Below are 22,282 nucleotides of genomic sequence, written 5' to 3'. Positions count from 1 at the left end.
AAATATGTATGATGGATTATTATTTGACAATAAAAGAGACAAAGTACTGACACATGCTATAACATGGATGAACTTCAAAAACATTATACTTAGTGAAAAAGGCCAGTCTCAAAAGTTCACATATTGAATGATTCTATTTATATGAATTGTCCAGAAATGTCAAATTTATAGACAGAAAGTAGATTAGTAGTTGCCTGGGGATGGTGAGATAAGTGGGGTGAGGGAATAGGGAATGACTACAAATGGGCATGAAGTTTCTCTCTGGGTTGATGAAAATGTTGTAAAATTAGATTGTGTTGATGGTTGCACAGCTCTGTGAATTTACTAAGAGTCCGTTGATTTGTGCACTTAAAATGAATTTATGGTATATAAATTGTATCTCAATAGAGTTGTTAAAAATCATAAGCACAGAAATTGACAAGTAAACAAAATCTTAATTAATTAATATACTAATATTTCTTTCATAATGGGCAATACAGCTGATTATTAATCACAACATACATTCCTATGTAGAAGTATGTAGTCATAAATCTAGGCTATTTCTTGACAAAGGATAGTAAAGCTCAGTGAATTTCTAATGTCATTAGAAGTTCAAATCCTCGAGAGTTCTTCGTTAATAACTTGACAGTACATCACCAACTTGGAACTGTTAAAATTAGAGCAAGGCTGTCTACATAGTACAGTGAAAGTGACTTCTGCTATACTGTCAGTAGACCTTGTCACCAGCAGTAGTTAAGTTAAATTCGTTGGCCTGTTAATGTCCGCATAATCCTAAAATGGTTTACGAAGATGATTAGGTTTTTTGGGAATAGAATTTAATTCCAATTTATGTTACACTACTTGTAGAAAAAATTTTGAGTTGCATTTCTTAATTTCTTGTTTTATTTAATCTCGCTTTATAAAACAATATTTAAGGATAAATGTATCAAGAAATAAGAGATTATTACAAGACTGCTTACCTGCATCTCGGGGAAATCACAAATTCAAGAGTTTCTTTCCAGAGAGCACAAATGTGATGAAAGTTTTTGCAGAATCTCTCTACTGACTGTAAAATTCATAATATGAAAACCAGAATGCTCCGTGACATTCAGGAGCATTGCTAAACGTTCAATAGCAAGATGCCCGAACAGGTCAGCTGAGACCTCAGGTGGAGAATAGGTGATCAGAGGAAAGGCCATAAGGACGCACTGAAGCACAAAACCACACACATACAAACAGATGTGGATTTCCAGTGGAAAACAGCTGTAGATAAGCCCGGTCGTGAAGCCTTCCAAAGTGAAGTGGGCAGGCTTTACTGCAAGGAAACAGCATCACACCAGCCGTGGCCTTAGAGCTTGGCGGCAGGGATGTGCTACAGCGACATCAGACCCCTTCTTCAGCCACACTTGCAGCAGGGGGGCAGCAGCACAAGGTGTCACCGTGAAATACAGAGTGCTGGGGACAGTGGGAAAGGTACACGTGGGGACCTATTTTTTTGCTTGCGGGTGACATACTCCGTCTTGTTGAGCTTTTTTCTATAGTTAAGTAGATTCTGTTTCACTTCTATCTATGAACGGGGCAATTTCTACCTGTGATATACAGCAGCATATCTGCAAATGCTCACTGACTAAACACATAGGAGGATATTTCTGGCCACATATTATGAAATCTTTTGGAGAACATAGATTGCCTGGTAATGGCTTTCTGTAGTAAACTAAGTTTTTCTCATATTTGTTGATTGGAAGGAGTAGGACATTAGTTAGCTCATAGTTTTGTATATACAAAATTTACACTTATAAAATATAATCCATATTAATTTAGAGTCTATAGTTTTATCATTTAGAATTTTAGTTCCCTCATAGGTATTTTAAGAGCTCAATAATAACTGTATGTTTTAAAATTTGACAAGAAGACAACTGGCAGGGTATTCTGTGATAAAACCAATGAAAGACAGTTTTTCTGACAACTATTTTGAAAAATGAAACAACTGCAGCTTAGACCGGGAAATTGATTTCATTTTCAAATTCCAGGAACATGAGACATGAATTTTTGTTAAGCTTTCATCGATTACTTACTTTGGTATGTATTTTGCTTATATTTCAATAGAGTAAAAAAGCTATAAAGAATATCCTACAAAAATGCACCTATTTGCCAGCCCTCGAGCCGTTTCTGTACGATGCTCCTCCCAACATTCTGAAGCACGTGGTCGGGCAGTTCAGTAAGGTAAGATGTGCTCTTAACCTGGAAGAGAGGGGGAGGAGATGGAAACGAATTGACTTGTTTTTTTCTGTTGGGTCAATGTTTTCTTCTGTAGTATGGGGGCAGGGTTTTACTACTTAATTCTCACTGACTGTATTGACAGAGACGGTAACGTAGGTTAGTAAAATTAACAGGTTGAAAAAAATTCACACTTCCTTCTTCCTCACAGTCTCTGCACTGTCTTTTTCAGTGTTGTTGGGGAGTAAATAGTATGTCGACACTTAAAACCCTCATAATACAGATCATTTATTTTTATAAGCAACTTTCAGTAATTTCTCTGGTGTCTGTTAGTCTCACTCATCTGGGAACACTGCAAAGATCTCATGAAGAAACAGAAAAAGGTCTCTGAGCCACTGAAATATTTTCCACACAGTTCATACACTTACTGGAGATGCTCGCAGACGGTCATTTAAAATTTATTGACTTGTGAACAATTTTAACAAATGTAGCTGTTACATTTCTTGGATGATTGCAGATCACTAGCAGTAAGGTAGGAAGATCTAGCTGATAGCAATAGAGGAGAGAGGATGACTGCATTGCCACAGCCATTGGTAATTAGGATGGTGACCCTAAGCTATCAAGAACTGCTTAAATTGTGCCCAGGAGATTTGATGTAAGGAATTGGAGTCTGTGGAAGTGGCATCCCACAGTGGCTCTGAGCTCAGGCTGTGGAGTTGGGGTACCTGGATTTACATTTACTAGCTGTAATATCCTTAGCAAAGTCTTGAACTCTCTTAATCTTAGTACGATCACCCATAAAACGTGGATAATAAGAGTACCTATTTCATAGGACCATTGTAAAGTTTAATGGGATGTTATATGTCAGGAGTTTTTAGCTCAATCACTGGCACGTATTAAGCACAAATGCATATAAAATAATTTTTAAAATATAAAACATAGCAGTGGTTAAGGCTCATTAAAAAGATTAATAAAAAATCAGTGGGGTACCAAATTTATTTGAATAGTCAGTTAAAATATTATATAAAGAAGGTACTATACTACCTGTGCAGTATATTTCTACAAAAAGTCAACAAAACTATATATTGTTATAACTTGTAAATGAGACCTTATAGGTAAAGAGGTCTAGTCTTAGGTACTCATCTGAAAGATATTCTACCAGTGGCCTTCACTTCTTCAAACTCTTTGTCTCATCTCCAACAGCCTGGCTGACCCTCAATCGCCAGGGCCCCTGGATAGTAGGTTTTACATTGCTAAAGCCACCTCGGGATACAATCCTGGGTATCAAACACCTATGTTCTGTCTTCTTTCTTCTAAGAAAATAATTAAACTTTTTTTCCCTCCCTCTTCCGGGAGCTATGTAAAAAATTGACCAGCTAAGAGGGAAGAGGAGTAAGGAGCTGAGTGGTTCGTGCATGGACAGTCATCGGTTCTCAAAAATGAGTAGTTGGCACTATTTCTGAAAGTTTCATTTGAATAGTCTAATATTTTAGACTACTGAACTTGTCATAAAAATGAACTCTAACTGGAATAAAGAGTTGAAAATCGGTCACTAAAGTAAATAAACATATATCAGTGGGATTTGTGGAAGGTTAGATAGCCAAGATAAAATAAAGATGGACAGTACCTCATATTATGTACCTTTGAGTACATAATATGTACTCTTTGGGAATACTTGCTTCAGGAAGAATTTTGTGTTTTCCTAATCTAAGGAGAGTAGAGCATTAGAAAAAAATGGGAGAGCAAGGCAGAGGTAAAAAGATATTAGTTTAATGTAGCTGGGGACAGACATAGGAAGTATGAAAACTCACCAGGTCAAAATAAAAAAAATGTTTAAAACTGATATCTGTAAGCCATTCAATTTTTAGAAATATATTAGTATTGTATAATCTTTTATTGTCCAGTTGATGTGTATTACCATTCTATTAGCCAGATCCTTCTGTAGTTAGAAGTATTTGTTAAATGCCTACATGTACCCTGTAAAGCTTTGGAGATTAGACAAAAAAAAAAAAAAAAAAAAAGAATAAGACAAAGTTCTTCTTCAAGGGACTTTATAATCTAGGTGGGGAGTCCAGACAAAACAATTAAAAAATACTTCAGCGTACTAGACTTCATAATAAATTTCCTTTAAACAAAGGCGTACGTTAATGCAGTCTGAGGCATTCAGAGAGGAAGTACAAGAGAAAAAAAAGCTGGTTTTGAGGAAAGAGTAGGCTGTTTCTGTCAGAGGGAATAGTAGCGATGACTAAGGAAGAGAGTGGGAATTCCCACAATGCAAAGCCCCTCTCCAGAACCTTCCTTGTCTCATCGGTTGTTGTGGTCCTACATAATTAATTTCTTCATCTCCACCAACTCTTTCCTCTCAACTCACAAACAGCCACTGTCCAACCCAGTGAGTTTCTTTAGTTCTCATTGGTTTCTCCTTGAAATCTCCTCTTGGCTTTGTTGATTCCTTACTTTCCTGATTCTTTATCTCTTTAACAACTCAATTTCCTTCCTCTGCCCACTCTTTGGTATGTTCATTCATTTGTTAAACATTTATTGAACGTCTTTTAATCACCGGGCACTAGAGCAATGAATGAACAAATGTACAGCTTCTGACTGTATGACATTTATGTGTGACAGACATATAAACTGATAATTAAAATATTATGTGATAAGTGCACCAATGGGGTTTAACAGAATGCTACTAGAAAAGAAAAGTATCTAACTCACCCTGGGATAAGAGAGTGAGGGTGTCCCAGAGAAAGTTTCTTAAAGGAAGTAGCACTTGTGCTAAATTTTAAAGATGAACAGGAGTTAGCCAAGCAAATGGGAGAAGAGTGTGGAAGGTGGAGGGCATTCTAGGAGAGGAAACAGCCTGGGCAAAGAAATGGCCTGGCACACGCCTTTTGAGGTTATTGAACAAAATTTGGGATAGCGATTGATGGGAAAGGAAGGTGGGGAGCTACTTAGTTGCCTGGTCTCAGAAGACCTTCTGGGCCTTGTTAATGAATTTGTTGTTAATTTTGTAGGTGGCCAAAAGATTTTGAATGGGTATCCGCAAAGGAGGGACACCACTTCACATTTCATGTGTAGGAGTGGATCTCCATTGCCTTTCTTCATGTTCTTTGCCTTTATCCCATCTCCATAACACGAAAAGTTCATATGGTCCTAAAAAGACTGCATTTAACTTCCAAATTTAGTCTCATTGTGTTACAGATATATTGGACATAAATTCTCTTTTACCTTTCCTCAGACAGAGTAGTAATAATCCAACTTGAAAAAAGAAAAGCTGACATTTTAATGTGCTTTACTTTTCAAGGTGCTGCCACATGACAGCAAAGCTCGACGACTTTTTGTAACAAGTGGTGGACTTAAAAAGGTTCAAGAGATAAAAGCAGAACCTGGATCCCTCCTTCAAGAATATATTAACAGTATTAACAACTGTTACCCAGAGGAAATAGTAAGGTGGGTAAAATAGACTTTGAGAAATTCAAAGTTATAATGTAGTTTTTCTGTTTTCAAATCTAGATTTTGTATCCATCGTGTCAAAATGTAGACTCTGAAATAGTATAAGAGATCAATGTGTATACCTTTATTTCTGCTCTTGATCTCTTTTTTCTCTCACTTTAAATAATATTCTCATTGACACACACATTCCCAAATCAAACTGGAATGCCATTTGAGACATTTCTGTACTAATTTAAGACATGCTTTATTAGAGTGCCCAAATACAGAGTTCAAATTAAATTAATCTTTAATGTGAACCTGATTTAGATGGAGCCTGATTTTCAGAGTTATCTGCATATTATTTTTCTACCTTAAGCTCACATTTATATTAATGGGAGTATTACAAATAGAAAAGAGATGTCAAGTGTCAAAAAAGAAAGTTACAATCTATATTTGAAAAAATAGAATAACGTTGTTTATGATGTGCAGGTGCTTCATAATAATGTAGCAGGAAGCTATTTTCAAAATATTTTTAAACATAAGTTTAACACCACTAAATAAAGGAAACAGGCAAATCTTTTCTCAAGAAAAAAAAATAAAATTAATTTTTACGCATTTACACATCTCTTCAGGAAGAATGCTACCTTGTACAATTTTAAAATAACTTTCAATACCATTTTGTAATATAAAATTATAGAAAAATGATAAAAAAGCAAATGAAAGGGTCCCCGCAATGGAACAACCTATTAGAATTAACTAATGGTAAGGTACATCCTTGAACAGAAGTCTTCTTTCTACTCTTTTCTAGGATTATTTTACAGAGCACCAGGGGAAATAAAAATCTCTGTCATGTGAGACTCTAATCTGGTGCTTTGTCAAAATATCATTGCAAGCTTTAAATTTCCAGCATTCTGTGATTTGGGATTTTATTTTATCATGAAAAATTTGAGTTAGCTAACTTTTTCAAGTTTCTGATATATATTTTAAGCTTTAGGGTCTATAAAGTGGTGTTTTATAGAAATCTTTGAAACATTATCTTGCTATAAAAAAAGACAAATATAATCTTTAAATGGTTTTATTTTTGCAATCATATAATTCTCAAGAATCACTTGGAGACTATTTTAGAACTAATTATTCTTTATAAGACAGATTATCAACAGTTACTTTCTCTCCACTGTTATTAGCCTAAACATTTACTTCATATTGCCTTCTAATTTTAGTAATCTTTAAAAATTTCTAATAAATGTAGCTGGTATGATGAGAGAGAAGGGGCCCAGGACTAGATCGTAGAAGTTCTAGTCCGGATCCATTCCACAGCCAGAGGTATTTTTGGAACTCTTCCGTCTTCTGGATCCCTGCCTAAACTGGGGAAGGGAAGTTGTTTTTAGGAAATATCTAAATTTGGGAGGAAGGCCTGTATACAGTCTTCCATTTGGCACATTTCTCATATGATAACTGTATCATAACCTGAATTCAGCGTGGGTCTGGGATAGCAGTAGCGGGGAGGTGTAAGTACTGAGCACATTTCCTTCCCAGTTGAGAGTCCTTGAGATTGTGGAGTCTCTGAAGTCCTTGAGGAGAGAGGTATGACAGTGGCAATTAGCTTGGCAATTAGCCAAGTAAAAGCCTCAAGAATTATTTGTAGATCCTAATTTATTTACTGGGGACTTTGTTTTAAGGCAATACTACCAATTGAAATATAATGTGAGTTAACATTTAATTTTAAATTTTCTAATAGATAACATTAAAAAAGTAAAATAAAACAGGATAAATAAATTTTAATGATATATTTTGGTTAGTCTAGTTTATCCTAGTATTAATATTTTAACTCATAATCAATATGAAAGTTATTAATTAGTTATTTTTACATTTTTTATACTAAGTTTTTGAAATCTGGTGGGTATTTTATCACTTCTGGCACATTTCAATACACAATAATAAATTTTGTCTGAATTATTAATCTCTATTTAGATTATATAAAGTTTATAGATGAAAAAGTAGAGCCATAGGTTGTTCCAAAGACACTTAAAGTATTTCCAATACTGAATTGAGTATCAATTTTTAAATTTTTATTAAGATTAAATATGAAAAATTGATTTCTCAGACACGAGTCATAATTCTAATGCTCAATAGGCACATGTGGTTAGTAGCTACCATAATAAAGAGCACAGTTTTTAAAGTTTAGATTTTTAAAAATCTACTTCCTGCCATTTACATAAAAAATGCTTACCTTTTGTCTAACATATTCATAAGGCTTATGAAGGTAAGGTCTACTTTAAAATTTGTGACTGAGAGAAAGAAACAGTTGTGAATTCCTCAGTGTATGAATACTTTGAAGCGACCCACTGTCGAAGGGCAATTTTTTCCAGAGCAGGAGGCCTGTAGAAGAAAAACATTCTTCTTTAAGGTAGCTTTTTATGTTTGTGTATGCGTGTGTATACATATGTTTAACTATGATAGCCTAGAAAGTACATTACTGAGAAAATACAGTTCTGTTTTGTCTACTATAACTTGATAAATTGTGGAAGAAATTAGTATACTATAAATACATGAGTGTTTAAGTCAAGCATCTGAGCATCAATAAAGTAACAAAGGACAAAGCAAGTCTCAAAATTACATTTTATCTGGAGGCAACAACTTAAGAGACTTAATTATTTTAAGTGTTTTGGCAATTTTTAAATTACACTTATTTAGATTTTTTGTTCATTTATATATGCTAGAGTGTCGTCCAAATTTTATTTGACATATTTTTATAAGCATCTTTCCTTGGTATGTGAAACATCTCATAATGCATTAATCGATATATTTAATCCTTTTATATTAAATCTTTCATAAAATGTTCAATTTATAAATATAAATTTGTAACACTATAGGTGCCCAAGAACAAATGAAAATGATTAGTTTTCTAGGTTTGTATGATGGAATTTTTATGTGTAAGCTCTTTATGAAATGGTTCTTTAATATGAACTATGCTCCCAGAAACTTTTGTTTTTATGGGTGACCAGATCTGATTAAAACAAACCTTGAGAATAATCTCTAAGGCAATCAGAATGCAGAAGCTGATTTGCAATGCTGGACTGTGTTGTTTAACTTATGAAAAAAAAAAATCTGTTAGCTATGATGATTAAAGCAACATCAGTCACTTGACATCATAAAAACAAAGCTTCTGTAATAAAATACTATCATTGGATCCAAGCACCTTGCTTTGAAAGCACCCCTTCTCTGCCAGTGCATTGATATTCCTTACATGTTTTGCTATTTATCTAGAACAGTCTTGTGAGCTGGTGCTCTCTTTTTTGATAGTCTCTAACCTCATGCACAAAACATTATTGGAGCACAATTATTCGGGGTGTATTTGAAGTTTCATTCATAGAATTATTTTGGATAAATACCTTATATTGGATCTTTTGTGCCTACTGTGCTGAATCTTTTCACAAATATCTAATAGAAAATTTTCTTTTTCAGGTATTATTCTCCTGGATATTCAGATACACTTCTGCAAAGAGTGGACAGCTATCAACCACTTATTAACTAAGCAGTTATAGTTTTATATTCAAATTCACAGCAGAGCACTTATGAATAACAGTTGCTAAAGCTCTTTCTAAATATTCAAACTAAGTACATTCTAGATTTATTCAATGTGAAATACCTTTGGACAATATTTTCTCAATTTATATAATACTTTAAAGATCAATGGCTTGAATATATGAGACACTATTCGTGGTCATTTAGACAGGATTTACTCTGTAAACGTAGATTTAAAAAGGACCTTAAAGAGTTTTTAAGGCATTTGTTACTATTCTGTTAAAGACCATATACACACAGACGCACACCCCTCCAACTAGATATAGATGAAAAATGGTATTCGAAAACTCATAGTTATTTTGGTTCATGCCACATAGACATAGGCAAGGAAAACTGGCTTAGAAGGAAAATAGCTGAAAGAAGAAACTGATGATGAAGTACAGGGCATATGAAAGAGACTCTGATGCTGGTTACACAAATGCATTAACTGAACACATACTCTCTGGGTAACCTTAGGGAACTCTCCTTCCATCCCAAGTTTTCTAAGCTCATTTCTTACCCTACCTAAACTGTTCCTTATCTGTCACGGTGTTGGAGAGGACAGAAGTCAACATTAAACATCATACCACTGTAGACATGCTTTCCATTTTCATTGAAGGGTTTCTTAGTCTAGCTCTGCTCATGAATAAACAAGAAAGAAAGTGTGTAACGTGGGTTGTCAGTATTCCCTTTTCCTAGCTAGCTTCACTTTCCTAAGTTTCAAAAGTCACTTTTTCAGAGATTTAAGATGTAATTTGTAAAGAATACCATCACGCTCAGATTTACATGTGTCTTTACTTAGGGAGCTGAAAAAGGATGAGAGGGGGTTTCAATAAAATTTTAAAAAGAGCAATAGAATTGTCCTTTGCATTTTTCTTTCTTTTTTCTTTTTCTTTTCTTTCTTTTTTTTTTTATTATGGTGACATCGGTTAGTGAAATCCAGTGTTTCAAGTGTACAGTTCAACAGTAAGGCATATATATATATATATATATATATATATATATATATATATATATATATATATATATATATTGCATTGTGTGTTCACTGCCCATAGTTAGATTTCTTGGTCACCACATATTTGACTCCTGCCCCCCCACCGACCTCTCCCCTCCCCCTATTCCTTCTGGCAACCACTAATCTATTGTCCACATCCATGAGTCTCTGTTTGTTTTTCATATCTAGTGTGTTTCTGACCTTGGGGAATATGTGATTAAACTTAAGAATCTTGGTTAGTTTGCATGTGGGTGTCTTTTGATCTAAAGGGACATATTTTACAGTGATCTCCCCTGGAAGACTGGAGAGGAGGTGAATGATAGCCAGGGAACCCCTAGGCCACAGTGTTTCCCGGCTTTCAGGTTTTCTTCTCAAAAGGAACCTACACATTAATCAATTTTTTTTCTGTATTCATCTCTGTCATCATTTCCTAATAGTGCATAGCTCCGCTGCACCTTTTAAAATATTATACTCAAGATTATCCCATTTCCTTTTGCCTTATATCAGTCTAGGATTGCTTAGAGTTTGACTTTTTAATACTACTTTGTGCTTATTTTGTTTCCTTGCAGTAATTTCTTTGGCTCATTGCACAAGAAAATATAACTTTTTTTCTAGTTTTGTAACTTCCCTACCTCTCCTTCCCACTTGCCTGCTTTGAACATTTTAACAACTTGAGAAAATAAAGGTAGTTTTCATCTTCCTTTATTAAGATCTTTTTTTTTTAGATGACCATTTTGCTAATGAAGAAACTGGTCTATCTGGGATAAAACCTCTTCAAACTATATGGGAATTGTGAATTTCCTATTAGGTATTTCTTGCCATCGTATGTTATACTTGAGAGTTTTTACTGCATACATAATTTCATACTTATCAAATAGTATTAAACTAAGAGAGTAATACAATATTTAATAGTGATTGATGGGTGCTACAATGTAATCATATGCAATTTGGAATATTAATGCTATGAAATGTTTTTTGACATAAAACACTTAAAGCAAAATGAAGCTTTACTTTTTGAAAAGTCTATTACAAGACTTTAAAACTGAAAAAAAATCTTTTGTGCTAGAGCAAAAATAGTGTCTCTCATTGACAGTGTTCTCTGATATTTTTCACCTTCAGTTTGAATTATTTCAATTCCAGTCCTCTGGGCGGACCAACTCCTGTCCCACTGACTCCTCTTCCCCCTGCGATTTATTTAAGAGTCAGCTATCGTTAGGATATCTCATTCAGTTGAACAATTTATTTTTAGGACTTCAGTTTAGGAATAGATTTGGTTAAATCACATTATTGCTTAACCCTTCTTGTTATTCATTCAGTTCACTTGTTGTGGAAATAGGTACAAGTCAGTGGTACCCAAAAGAGATGTTGGAAATCTGGATTCTAGTCACATTTGTTAAGTAGTAAGGGTGATAGTATTTGCTCAGCTTACTAATAAGATGCTTGTGAAAATAACCTGCAGTGATGCATATAACAATTTTGTAATTTTGTTCTGTGCAAACCGACATGCGATGTATGGGCAGTGACAGTCGATGACAAACTACACGTTTGGTCCAAAAATCAAGCAAAACAATTGGGCAGACCAGGCCCCATACTCTTAGATAAGTAGAGTTTATATCAGATGATTAACAATAAAGAAAAACTGCATTTCCTGCCCTCATGGAGTTTTCTAATACACACACATTTGCCTGGACACAAGGAATAAAATAGGCACAAGACACTGAACACGACACAGGCATATTTCATTTAGTATGTAAAACAAATGACAACCTCATATTTACAGGAGATTGACCTGTTTTTCTAACCTTTTCCTCTCAAATTATGCCCTTAAAGAAAGGATTAAAGATTTGCTTGTTTCTAAACTTGATTTGAGGTCCTGCTTAACATAAATCCTGACCTTAAATTCCTGGGTGAGGCCATCTCCAATCCAAGATGTCAAGTTTAAAAACTAACCTTGAAAGAATGAAGGATTTGTCTGTTGTGTTTTCACATCGTCAACCCTTTCCTTAAATTCATAAACCCTGACCTTAAATTCCTGAGTGAGGCCATCTCTAATCTAAGATGTCAAGTTTAGAAACTGACGTTAAAAGAATGAAGGGTTTGTCTGTTGTGTTTTCAAATCTCCAATCCTTTGATTAAGTTAGGTGCTAGCATATGCCGAGACATGTGCACGCACTGGCGCGGTGTCCCACAAAATTCTCTGTCTACAAAGTATTGATTTATAGCTATTTTGTTTCAGAGATCAAACAGATCAAATGACAGTCTTAAGTATAGCTGTTGCATTTACCAGTTGCTTAAGGAACTTTAGATTTTCTCAAATGTGATTTGTCTATAAAATTATTTTTCTAAAGGCCGTAAGATTAGACATTCAATGACAATTGTATTAAAGAATGGTTTTATTGTGTTCATAAAAATCAGTGATTTTTAAAAAAATTTAGGCAATATATGAAAGGATAAAGCCAAAAGCAGAAACTTCACTCCAAATTTCACAACCCAGAAAATGATTGTCATTAACAAGTTAACATAATTCCAAGTTCCTCTCTGCCTTTATACAGATAGAAAAATATTTAGAGAAGTATATATTTGCTATACATACTATTTTAAAATAAAAAGCAAACGTTATAGCAGTCTGCTTAACTCACAAAAGATGGAGTTTTCACTTTTTTTGTTTGTTTAGTGGGTTTAGGTAAAAATTCTTAACTATAGAGATCAATAGAAAATATAAATGTTCTTTTATTAATGACTGGTGAGTATTTGCTATAGAGTTTTTAAACTGAGTGCTAGTTATGGCTTATCAGTTTTACAACATTGGATCAAGAATATTATACTAATAATGTATCATTTTGCAAGGCAGTTTGATATAGATGTTTATACATTTTTAAAAGTCCCATGTATATGGAATTTGTGGCAATGTAATCTTGCTAAATTTATACTAAAATATAAAATTCATGCATTACTGATAGTGTTTATTCAATGTATTTTTGATATAAAGAATACCAACTCTTTGAGAACGATTGTAACCTATATTAGGTCCTCTGTTTTTTAAATTTCTGTAGCATATATAGTTTAAATCATATAAACGTAATTAAAATGCCCAAGAGAACGTCGTCATTCTCTAATTTTTGTTTTTTACTGACTGAAGTACGACCTTTTTCTCGGATGAGTGATATGTGCCTCGCTCCGGTTAGTTCCCAGCGGCATCCAGCACTGTGGTAAGCCCAGAGTAGAACAGGTAGCAGGCTGGAGCTTCAGGGTAGCAAGGCTTGTCGTGGTCAAATCTCTTTAAATCCCCAGGCCATAGTTTTCTGAAATATCATGGCTTAGTGCAGAAGAGGACAGGCTCTAAAGTTAGAGACCCACATTAGACTCTCAAAACTACTACAGCCCGCCTCACTGGCCTTCAGCAAGCTACTAATAGCACCCACTTTAGAGGATCCTGGGGATTAAGCAAGGGTGAGCCAGAATAGGACCTGGCGTGTAGTAAGCAGTGCCAATGGTAGTCTGTCTACACGATACCTTCATGTGAACAGTGAAAGGTGTATGGCTCTCAAGAAACTTTACTTCCATTTGGCAGAAATCTTTGTAATAGTATGATTTTGTTCAAGCAAGTCTTTACTGCCATCTGCTGGAACATTTTCTTAATGAGTATGCAAATAATGATGTCAACGATGTGAACCACACCCCCTTTGACATGCTAGTGCCCTTGTACAATACGCAACCTGTGCAACTGTGCACATAAGTGCTCAATAGATTGTACTTGCTACTCTTCTTTTCACTTTTGTCAATGGGGTTTGGAATTGGTTTCCAGATAAACAATGCTATCCATTTTTTTAAAAATAAAGGGGTCAAAGTTAATCTCTATAAAAAGAATCAGAATTTTGTTACAAAACCTGGCTTACTACCTCCCTCACTTCCCATTTCCCCCACAGAAAAGTACGTTCCACAATAAAATGTGCAATTTAAGCTAGCAGAGATACTAATTAAGCCATTACTCTTGTATTTATAAACACTAAATGTAAGACCAAATCAGGGGACATTTTTTTTGTATACAAAACAAAGTACATTTTGCAATAATCCATATAGCTTTTTAATCTTGAGTTTTGAGACTGGATCAAGAATATTATAACATTATTGCAAGATGGCTGATCTTTGGAAAGCAACTCCACTGGGGCTCCATTCACCTCTCTTCATCCTGGAACCTGGGCTGGGAGAGTCCTTAATGAGTGACCATTATAGTATATTTTTTGCATGCAACAGGGAAAAATTTGACTCAAACCTAGCAATGCAATCATGAAGACTGACTAACGTTGGATTATGGAGAGCATGTAAATGATGGGCACACTCTCCCAGGATGCAGGATTTATCGCTGTAGCAAGGACCCCGGGTACAAGGATGGCTCTTGGAAGTTTGGAGAAATCAACCACCCACACTAAGTGAAGTGGAAATGCCACACCTGCCCTGGCCAACTAGAAAGAGATATCGGATGGCTCATGGGGGCGGGCGTTCTGGAGCCCATAACCGGCTTAGTCATGGAAACTCACTGACCGACTGTTGTAAGAGAGGTTCCAGAGAACACGCCGTTTACCAAGGCAATAAAAGATGCATTATTAGAGGGTAACGACCACTGAGAATCTCAGTGGTGGTGCTTTTCTCGATGCCAGGGTTGTCTGGAGGAGACACCGTTACAGAACTGGGCTCCTTAGTAGGGTTATAGAATCCTGACACAATAGAGACCAAGGGACAGTACTTAACTGTCAGAAGCAAGGGGTGTGCAGTTATTGCGACGAGTAGCAAAACTGGTGTGGCATCCAGGGATCCAATCCATAAGGAGCTATAAAGATGATTAATAGAACTCAGTGTTCCTAGAGGAAGTCAGTAAGGGTATCAGTTTATGAAGTAAAAACAAATCAAGAATGGTTGGTCAGAAGGCTAAGGGCAGCTGCCCCAATGAAAAATGACAGTCACTTACCTAGTTTTAAGACCTGCATCAATTCTCAGATCTGGAACCCGTTGACCGAAGGAGAGGCTGGTCCCTATGGGAATACAGTCTGGAGGACCTTCATTAAGTGTATTCAGTAGTTACCTCTCATGCATGTTAGAGTATTGTTTCAACTCTTTTACCAGGAGATGGAACTTGAAAAGACTGACTATGCGGCAGGCCTAGGCACCAGCGCAAGCAGCCCTGCCATATCCCTCAGCAGACCCTATGGTATTAGAGGGATCTGTGGTGGGAAAAGATGTCATGTAGAGTTACCAATAATTCCAATAGGAGAACCACAGCATAGATTCCTAGGATTCTGGAGCAAGGTCACACCATCTCTAGTAAAGATCTATACACCATTCAAATAGAAGTTCTTACAAACTAATAGGCCTTGTTTGAAATGGAGTATCTGACTGTGGGACATCAAGTAACTTTGCAACCCGAGATCACCATCATGAACTAGGTTCTGTCAGATCCAGCATGTCATAAGCTGGATGACCCCAGCAGCAATCCACCTCAAAAACAAAAGTGGCAGGTATAAGATTGGGCATGAGCAGGGCCAAAGGTCATAGTAAATAAAGTTGTACCAGCTGGTGATCTAGATCCCCACGTCATCTGCTGCTACCATGCAGGTGTTCACAACACTGTGTCATCTGCCTAGACCAGCATGGATGCTAGCTGAGGCTGAGGCAAATCTAGAATGAGTGGTGGAAAATGGAATAATAATAATAATCAGTCACTTCAGGCTTGAGATCTGTTGCAGCTGTAGCAAATGCAGGTTTCCCACTGACCTCCTTGTGTTTCCTCAGCAGTAAAGGCCAACCAGAGTCCTGGAGTTGCTGGTTACTGGGCGGGAGAGGAAGTGGATCTGAGCACCACAAGGGGTGACGTAACAGATACCCCAATGCTCCACTCACATCTCCTCGTCAGAGCCAAGGGCCGACGCATTCGTCCTTCGGCTGCAGCTATTTTCTAGTCACACCTTTTATAGCCTTACCACAGATAGGAACTGAATAAAATCCTTAGCCCGCAACTAGAATGAACCTTAATAATTTGCTAAACCTTAAAATTAACACTTTAAACTGAACCAAAAAAAAAAAATTAAGAACACTCAGGCAACTAGTTCAGATTGGAATCACACCAAACCCAAACATCAAATTTTCTCAGATCTAAACCCAAACCAAAGTTCCAGGCACTTTGCACATATAGGCGTGGGTAGAGTCTCTGTGGCCTTAGCAGCTCTTGCTAATTAGAAGCTCTTGACTTTCCTCTGGCAGTTTAGCTGATAAATGTCTTCTAAAGTGTGCTTCCAGCTGAGCTAGAATATTTTTTTTAATTAACATATTTAGTTATCTGTTTGGTTCAGATAAGGAAGAAAATGTTAGTTATTTTTCAAAAAATAATTCCATACTCACCCAACGTCATACCCTCTAAATCACATCATTAAAATAAGTAACACCTGGTTGTGGTTAATTGTGAAGTGATCTTAGTTTTCATCTGATGTAGTCTAATTCTCTGCATACAGGAAGTAAAATCTTAACCTCATTGACGATGAGATTGCCTCACAACTCAGGCAAAATCCTTGGGTTTTTTCATCTAAGAGCGTGGGGGAAGGAGTTAAAAAATGAAAACAAAAACAAAAACAGTATTCGTGTGAAAAATTATTCTTAGGAGCCCTGACACTGTTGCTCACACAAGAGATACAGGTCTAAGTTTAAGCACCATGAGGGCAGGAAACGTGTGTTTGCATTGAGCACATCACTTAGCATAGTTGCCTGGCCCTCAGTAGGCAATCAATAGATAATGATTGAATGAATGAATGAGGCTGCAGAGTTCTAAAAGCTATCCTGGTTGCTGGCATTCTCTGATGGGACTTTGGCCAGAACACTTTGAAAGTGTAGCTCACCCAAGCAAGAATAGGCTCTTTTCAAGTTCTATTCTGTCAGGACTGCTGCCACTTTGTTCACACTTGGCATCAGAATCTGGCTGTGCTGTCAGCCACATCCATTCAACTCAAGTCAGCAGCGCCTGAAGTAGTTCTTATGACTTTAAAATGGTAGCAAAAAGACCAGTTTCAAAGGAATGAACACAAACTGTAGGAGGATTTTTCAGAGTTTATTAAACAGCGTGAGCTTGAATACATACTGTGTGTGTGTGTGTGTGTGTGTGTGTGTGTGTGTGTGTGTGTGTGTGATTCTCCTGGGAATTTTGGATTTTACACAGAGAGCTAGTGATTGCGAGTTGGTATCTTAGTCGTTAATGGCAGCACCAGAAGAATTAGTGGATTTCAACTTCTGGGGTTCTGGGGACTGCCCTTGGCCAGCATTCCCTGAGGAAGGCTTGGTTGTTCAATTCTTCCTTGGGTTACTTGAGATACCCAAGTATCCAGCAAATTCACTTTTACTTAAATTATCTCCAGTTGGTTTCCATTATTTGCAAAAAGAAGGAAAGCATTTTTGAGGAAACCAGTATATCCAAGTTGGATGCTGGAAGAATGGTGGTGTGATGAGGGCTGGAAAGCTGAGTGGAGAGCCAGAGTGAAGACTATAAAAACGATCACCTTTCTGCCCAGAGTCAGCTATGGACAGGAGGCTGCCAGCTGTTGGCTGGAGCTCAGCAGACAGCTGCCAGGGGCCACACTGAGTACGTAAAACTGGTTTTTAAACATTCATTTCAAAACCTGAATGCTTCTCTTTGCCCTTCTTACTGCTTGGGGATCTTTCCTACAGTTCTTGCCTCCGGCTACTTATTTTGAATCTCGATTTCTTTTCTTTACCTTGCCAGGTGCTAACTAACTGCCCATAAGAGGGCCACTCAAGCTTCTCTTTGATTCCAGGATGTTTTTCTGAACTATTAGACTTTTTATGGAGCCCACAGAAGAAACTCAAAAGGTGACTTAATCCTTGACCCTTTTCTTCATCTTCCCAAGTATCTCATTGTAAGAATGTGGAAAGCAAATCTTGCCTCTGGTTCAAGCCATCTATTTAGATGAGTTTATTGCATGCCACTGGGAAGCAAAGGCTAAATTAGGAAGGGAGCTGTGAATTTAAGAAAACTACACGAAGTCTATGTGGGAGGAGGGAAAGAAAAGAGGTGGAATTGGGACCATTTATTTGTAGCATGTCTTACTGACAGTTAAATACAGTGGTTTGTTCTGTTTTCTACCACTCGAGGGTTATTTAATTCAATTCATGACCTAGGATGCTAACCAGCTCCACATCTAAAATAATTGCTTCTCTGTTGGTGAGATGTAGAGCCAGGATTGATTTTCCCCTGGCCGATTGCTCTCCTTTCCTAGTCATGAATGTCATCTCCTCTCTCCTCCCCACGTAATTTGATCTCTGTATTTGATCCCTATTTAGTAGTACACTTCGCTAAACAGATGTCTCAGTAATTAAAATCCCACATGGGCACACTCGTCAGTGAGTTACATCTATTTAATAGTCAGCTTAGAAAACTTTTCACCCTCGGCTCCTCTCCCATCCTGGTGTCGTATGTCACTGGCCTCTAGCAGTCTTTAAGCATGAAGAGTCAAACCTGCTATGTTTGTTTTCCTGCATTCGTAGAACCTCTCTTTGCATTTTCTGACTATATTTTCCTCACTGTACGGTTTTCTGCCAGCATTCAAATTCTCATTGGATGAATCATTTTATATTTCATTCATGCCAGCACTAGCATTTTAAAAAAAGAAAAAAAGAAAAAGAACAATGTCTTTAGAACCATGGATTAAGAGTACCTTTTATTTTTTTCCCCTGAGGCATAGCCAAATACTTCAATCTTAACAATCCCCCAATTTTTTTTCATTTTAACTATTTGGGATCAAATACTGGAAACCTGTCTCGTTGCTACAGATCACTGAGGGTTATGATGACAAAGAATTATAGAAGGAAAGAATGTACGTTTGGAGCAGGACAGGGAAGTTAGCAAAGTCTTATTGAATGGAATTTACTCATTTTTGTGAGAGAATTCAGATGGAAATTTATGAAAATGTTTATACCTAAAGAGATAATTTTTTTGTGATAATATTACATTGCATAAAACTTGAGGTTAATGCTGTAATTTACAGTAGGTAAAAGAATTTCCCTTGCCATCAATGATGCATATTGACTTTAAGAACTTTTTGAAATGAATAGAGAATATACATATCTTTTCTGATACTTTTTCAGATGAACAAAATCAAATAAATGAGTGTGCAACAGGATTCTATATTTTCTTTTAAATAGATGGAGGTCCAGTGCATTTAACATAGATCATTTTATAAAAATAAGTTTCTGAGAATATGCATGTTTCTTGTGAAGTTCCTTTGAAGTCACAATAAAAAAATGTAGTCAAAAAGCAAGCAATAAATTCCGAAGTTGATTAATACTGTTTTAGTTCTATGTAAGCAAATTCTAAGAGTATTTGTACAAACTTTATTATCATGATTCTATTTAAAAACTAGGTGAAAATGCTGTTGTGCAATGGAGCTTCACTTTGGTGGTTTAAACACAACTTCTAGCCTTGTTATCTAAACCAACAAAGGCCGGGTAAATAAACAGAGACATAAATTTAACAACAGGATTCTCAGACAAACAATGACATGGAATAGGAGCTAATATTTCAGGAAGGGAGCCGAGTTCAACATGATGAGAATGCTGTGGATGATTCCTTTCACTGTTTCTCATCTAGCTTCATTCTAGACCTGATAGATAGCTCATGAACTGGAATGATTGCATTCTCACTATGCTCAGGATAACCTCCCTTTGCTGGTTTCCAGCTCCCTTCCCCTCCATGCAGCTTGTGTTTAATCCACATAAAGTTCAAGGCATTTCTTTGTCTGCTCCAAGCCTTTAAGCTTTGTTTTCTCTCCAGTCATCCTTTATCACATGTCCGTCTATGCTCTCCTGTCAGCTTCTTTCAGATCACTAAAAAAGAACAGAGAAGAAGAAGAAGAAGAGGAAGAAGAAGAGAAAGAAGAAGAGGAGGAGGAGGAAGAGGAGGAGGAGGAGGAGGAGGAGGAGGAGGAGGAGGAGGAGGAGGAAGAAGAAGAAGAAGAAGAAGAAGAAGAAGAAGAAGAAGAAGAAGAAGAAGAAGAAGAAGAAGAAGAAGAAGAAGAAGAAGAAGAAGAAGAAGAAGACGGCGATGACTAATTTTAATAACCCATTTCTGGTTTCTCACTGCCTTAATGTAAATTGGGGAGACTATTTCCTGACCTCCTCATAAAGCTGTGAGGGTCAAATAAAATCTCGTGGATGAAAGGACTTTGTACGTGGTTAAATATGACCAAGGAGCTTGGGCTTTAGTTCCAACTACCTGGCTCAAAAACAGCTTCTAGCATTTTCTAGCTGTGTGAACTTCAATAAACCCCTTAACTTTTCTGTGCTTCAGTTTCCTAATGTGGAAAATAGGGATTATAAAAGCACCTAAGGGTTGTTTGGTGATGGTTACATGAGAGAATTCATGCATATTTTGAGGCCAGAACATGCTCAGAACAGTCCTGGTTTTAAGCCCTGGTAAGTGCTAGCACAAGTGCAGGCATCAGGCTGTGTTTCCCACTGAGGTAAGCCAACTTCCTCACAGCCTCACATCTCTCCAGCCTAAGGCCTCTTTTGAGCACTGCGGAAAGCTAGGCTATATTCCTTGGATGTGGTCTGCGACAGCTAAGGAGCTAAGGATTGGGGTGAGGTGTAAGAATCCTGGCAGAGCCCACATACCTTATTTGAGGATTGGCAGGTTCTTTTAACAGTTGCCTCCCTTTCTCTGAATCATGTTCACTTGGCTTAGCTTCTTCTCTGATAACTTTATTTCAAATGATTTTTATGTTAACATTTTAGTTTGCTGCCCATTTGTACTTAAAGCCACAAAGACACATCCTTCGTAAACTGGAAACTGGGAATAGTAAGAGATCTACTCTGGGCTTGGAATGAGATAAATCAAGTGAATCTCTTCCAGAGGATCCAGAAACAATATTCTAGGGGTGCTTTTGAAAAAGAAATTGAAGAAAAAAGCTTTTGTAATCCAAATATCACCTTGTACATATGAAATGAGATGGAAACACATAAAACAAAACATAGGAACACGACAAAAACCTAACATTCTAAAAATGAGACAAATGATTCTTCCAAATGACCTCTTCAAAGTGGTTCTTTCTGAGTTAATGTCCATAATATTATGCTGTTGTTGTCTCAAAGGTGTTGGGATTTCTTCTCTGAAAAGGTTTTTAAGGACCTTGGTGCAAAAACTAACTCTGCCATTTTACAATGTTTTTGACAAATACCTTTCTACTTTGCAACTTATTATTCAATATTGTTTTTAATTTTTGACATACAGATGCTTATGCAGATACATAAAAATGATTTCTTCTATTGTTTTGTAGTTAGTTCTTTCCCATTTAAGAATCACTTGATATTCACTTATATTTTCTTTTAGTTCTTTTACTGTTTCATTTTCGCATTTGCCTCTTTAATCCACCTAAGATGTATTTCAGTATAAAGTATGAAGTGAGCATCTAATTTGATTTTTTTTCTCCCAAATGGTTGATTTTTCTAGTATCAGTTATTGAATAATCCATGCCCTCATTGGTGATGCTTCATTTATTGGCATATTGAATTTTCTTTCAAATTTATCTGTTCCGAAATATTATCAATCTATTTATCAATCTTTTCTCAGGAATTCAAAATCATTGTAATTATTGTGGGTTTATAATACGTATTAACATCTGGTACAGTGAATCTCTTGTTATTACTCTTTCTTTTCAAAAATATTCTGGCTACTCTCTTCTGTTATTTCCTCCAAATGGAAATTAATTTTTTTCAATTTCAAAAAAATCCCATTGGAATTTTGGTTAAAATCACAAATAAAAATAGATAAATTTATTCTAGGGCATAACAGATTTTTCAATTGATTGAAATCCTTTTGTTTTTGTGCTTTCTCTCTTTTTCTATAGATCCCTTCTAGTTCTTGCCAATATTATTTATATGTGAATAGGATCTTATTATATTTATATATAAAAATATGTTGTATATATATATTTCCCAAGAGGTTATTGTTAAGTCACTGGATTTTTAATATTTATTTTACAATAGTTTCTCGATCAGGTCTCTTGGTGTTTTTTTTGGTTTTTTTTTTTTAGGCAA

General features: G+C 36.2%; 1 protein-coding gene across 3 annotated transcripts in view; it reads left to right on the top strand.

Moving 5' to 3' along the window:
• The window catches only part of SPAG6 (sperm associated antigen 6), a 54,755-nt gene extending 44,717 nt beyond the window's left edge, over positions 1–10,038 (top strand). For 2 of the 3 annotated variants that reach the window (XM_016124652.2, XM_036228141.1), the window contains 3 exons: positions 2,086–2,202; positions 5,501–5,646; positions 9,094–10,038. In XM_016124652.2, the coding sequence (XP_015980138.1) occupies positions 2,086–2,202; positions 5,501–5,646; positions 9,094–9,163 (333 nt within the window). In that variant the 3' untranslated portion in view covers positions 9,164–10,038. The remainder of the gene's footprint in view (positions 1–2,085; positions 2,203–5,500; positions 5,647–9,093) is intronic. The other variant, XM_016124661.2, reaches the window with a different exon arrangement.
• Positions 10,039–22,282: the final 12,244 nt, after the last annotated feature.

This window comes from Rousettus aegyptiacus, unplaced genomic scaffold (assembly GCF_014176215.1).
Source record: "Rousettus aegyptiacus isolate mRouAeg1 unplaced genomic scaffold, mRouAeg1.p scaffold_m13_p_10, whole genome shotgun sequence".
NCBI lineage: Eukaryota > Metazoa > Chordata > Mammalia > Chiroptera > Pteropodidae > Rousettus > Rousettus aegyptiacus.
The sequence above is the reverse complement of the archived record's forward strand: the minus strand, read 5'-3'. Positions and strand labels throughout refer to the sequence as shown.